Raw genomic sequence first — 3,600 nt, 5'->3', positions numbered from 1 at the left:
AAATATATTTATAAACTCTCTTATCGGAATTGTAGTCCGAAAATTACTGTTTCTGACACCACTAAAAAATGGGTTTCTGCACACTTAATACACTACTTGTAACATTTGGAATGCCTTATATCATTTTAAAAACTTAGGACTTTAACCAAGCAGACACTTGATAATTTCATTCAATATACTCAAAGAAACATTCCTCAAATGAACAAGAATAAGTGTTCTTCGTTCAGTACATAACATGTACAAGACTCCTCAATATATACGTAATTGAGACTTGCTAACATTCTATATTGTTTACAATCAATCTTTCCTCAAAATAAGTAGGATGAATAAGAAATATCTTCAAATAGCTTCGGATAAGTCTCGAATCTTAAAGATATACTTCCTAATTTATCCGATCCACCAAATTTGGAAAGTTAATTGCTTCGATCCAAATCCAAATCAATTTTCAAGATGTGTTGCTTATGTAGTTTGGATATCAAGAATGGGCTAGCAACCGGTCGAAGTAACAACATGAATCACAACCTAATGAATTTTGTTGTCAAAATTTGCCAACATAAACATGACAAGTTTTCTGAACGGATATTACTATTGTCAGTTGGCACTAATCCAAACACTAGTTTGGGCACTTCTCAAAAGTTGCTTCAACATAAATGAATGTCAACAAATTAATTTCTCAACAACATTGTGATTTCTTCAATAAGTAGTTTTATGATCTCTTATTAAATAAAATAAAATAATATGAACTTATTTAAATAAAAATAAATAAGGTTAATGCATTATTGAAGACCTAAATTTGACAATTGTTCTCACATTGATGTTTGAAAATTTTTTTATCTAGTTCCTTAACATGATAATTGTTCCGGCATTGGTGCTTAAAACATCTTTTGTTCAAGTTGATCACTAAACTTGACAATTTTTCTCTCATTGAGGCTTGAACATTTTTCTGGTTTAAACTAATTTCTGGACAATTATCAAATTTAAGTCTCAAAAGATTGCATTAGCCCGAAAAATACAAAAGCTTACTTGAATATAATATACTAAATTAAAGGCGTTTTTTTTTTTTAATATATGAGCCTAAAAATAATAAAGGTATGTCACTCACCACACGGTTTATACTGTTTAGGCTAAATTATGGTTCATGTGGCTTGATGGATGTAGCATTCAGATTTACCCTTTCTGTGTTCTTTACTTTGCTTACTCTGTCTGTACCAAATGAATAGTTGGACTCGTGCGCTTGTCCACTCGATTTAGCTACTAACTATTCAGGTGAATTTGGCAAAATATCATCTACTATTAAACACAAATATCAAACATCAATTTTAAAAATAAATATAAATAAAATATAAATTTCTCAAGGAGATTGAATGGAATGAAAAAATAATTTATGTTCAATTTTTTATAAAAATTCCTTGTTTTTTTTAAGCATATCCGTATGCTCCCGGACAGCTAGTGGGTTGCAGGGATTGCAGTGGGTACAGTAGATATAGCTTATTAAGAGGAGCCCAATGAGCCAGAATCAAATCATAACACCTCTATTCAAAAAACTCTCCCTTTCTTGTATAAATATAACTCTAAACTTCATTCAACATATCTACCCTTTCATATATATATATATATATATATATATATATATATATATTTACTGCTGCTATTTTTAGTATTAGTAGTCGCAGTGACATAACTCAACAACAGTAGAGCACTGCTGAAGCTTACTCATTCAAATGGCAGGCAAAGAAAAGGACACAAGATTTATTAATAACAAGCAGGCCTGTGAGCCTTGCAGATCATTTGGTCAAAAATGCAGTCATTTGGTTAAGAAGCAGCGAGCCAAATTCTACATCCTCCGACGTTGCATTGCTATGCTTGTTTGCGGCCGTGAGCGTGGCGACCCTTAGGAGAACCCCCCCCCCCCAACCAACGGCCATCTTAATTGCTTTCATCCCTCTCCTAGTTGTATAGTAGTTAAGAAAGTACTTTTCACTTGATATATATATATATATATATATATGTTATATAGTAGTATTATTTTTAGCTATTACTGCTAATTTCAAGTATAAGAAAATTTAATAAAATTCTAGATCTGTTTAGGTTTATATTATTGCTTTCTTCTTTGCTTTTCTTTAGCTGTCAAATGGATTGATGGGACTGAAGGGAAATCTGGGTTGTCATCTAAAGTCTCGTAACTGTCCATTTCTCTTCCACGTATACTTTCTTCATTCATTCTTTTTTTAGCTATCTGTTAACAATTTTCATTGGCAAAAAAGGAACTCGTTAATAGTACCATAGTTCATCATATTGCCTCAGTATTCTAGTGCTGATAGCTGTACTATTGGCCTCTGCTAATCTGATATATTTTATAATTTATTTATTTATTCTTTTAAAAAAATTTGTGCCATAAACTGGGTTGCGTATTCTTCCTTTTTCTCCTTTTTCTTTCTGGAGATCTTTACATGAAATCATCATTGGTTAAAGAGGAAAAAATATAGCATCCTTTTTCACTGTCAAACATATGAATCTTTAAACAATTAATAGTTCTTGCCTTTTCCTTTGTTACTAACACATGTAATTATCATTAGTCTAAAGGAAGGGAATAAAAAAACAGAAGAAACTAGTTTCAAGTAGATGTGTTGGATTATATATTTAAGGCATAATTTTTAAAATATATGAAAAAGAATAAATATATTCTCGTATATCTGATAACTTACCTTCAAATAACAGGGAAGAAAATGTTGCCATTTAAGCATTAGACAAGAAAATATAATTGTTATGGTACATTCAAGTAAACATGCAGTGCACTAATCAACATGCAACCCATACCTATAAATTTCTACTATTATCTGTCAATTCAGACAATCTAATCACAAGGGCATTATGCTTAGGGGACATCAGACAATAGGCAAGCACTAATTTTAGAATTATTTTTCTTGGACCATCTTCCATGCAGTTTCAACTTGTTTACACACATATATATTTATATTATATTTCTTTTGTCCCCCAATCCCACCATGTTTTAGTTTATTATTCCTTTATTTGGAACAACAAATCCATCGGCTCAGATTCAATGGAATGGCTGACCATACGTCAAAATTTATACCATATATATTGATCATCAACCTAAGAAATGTTTAAGTAATTTCCTCTAATAAATCCCACGACTTTTTCTGCAGGCATTGCAAGTTGCATTTAAATTAATTATCCATTAAAATTCTAAGTAACCCCCCCTCCCCCCAATTGGAAATTAATTATGAATGTACTCTTCAACTAATTAAGAGGGTAGGTAAACCAACAGGTAGACCTAATACATTTTGACAGAAATACATCGTATTGGTTAAACACTTTAATTTACAGTCCCATGGGTTCAGATTTATCCATTTAATCATTGAAAACATGATCATGGAAAGGGCACTAGTATTTTGATGTGGAAGCAGTGCAGAACCATAATAATTTAAAACCCAAAAAAAAAAGGGGGGGGTTTAAATATATCCGAGAACATGCATGTGAGAGTTTGAATTATGTCCAACATATAAGATACCCTTTTAAGTACACTGAAAATCACATGCGAAAGGAAACACAATAAAATTAGCTGATATGACACAAAAA

At 31.4% G+C, this 3,600-nt stretch overlaps 1 protein-coding gene across 1 annotated transcript; it reads left to right on the top strand.

The window, feature by feature from the left end:
• The first annotated feature begins 1,696 nt into the window (after positions 1 to 1,696).
• LOC128291650 (small polypeptide DEVIL 16) lies at positions 1,697 to 2,087 on the top strand. The gene has a single exon (XM_053026859.1). It carries the CDS (start codon positions 1,722 to 1,724, stop codon positions 1,893 to 1,895), a length of 174 nt encoding a protein of 57 aa, XP_052882819.1. The 5' UTR covers positions 1,697 to 1,721; the 3' UTR covers positions 1,896 to 2,087.
• Positions 2,088 to 3,600: the final 1,513 nt, after the last annotated feature.

Source organism: Gossypium arboreum, chromosome 4 (genome assembly GCF_025698485.1).
Source record: "Gossypium arboreum isolate Shixiya-1 chromosome 4, ASM2569848v2, whole genome shotgun sequence".
NCBI classification, from domain to species: domain Eukaryota; kingdom Viridiplantae; phylum Streptophyta; class Magnoliopsida; order Malvales; family Malvaceae; genus Gossypium; species Gossypium arboreum.
The sequence above is the reverse complement of the archived record's forward strand: the minus strand, read 5'-3'. Positions and strand labels throughout refer to the sequence as shown.

Coding starts and splice junctions, on each gene's coding strand:
- LOC128291650 (XM_053026859.1), top strand. CDS start 1,722: ATGGCAGGCAAAGAAAAGGACACAAGATTTATTAATAACAAGCAGGCC.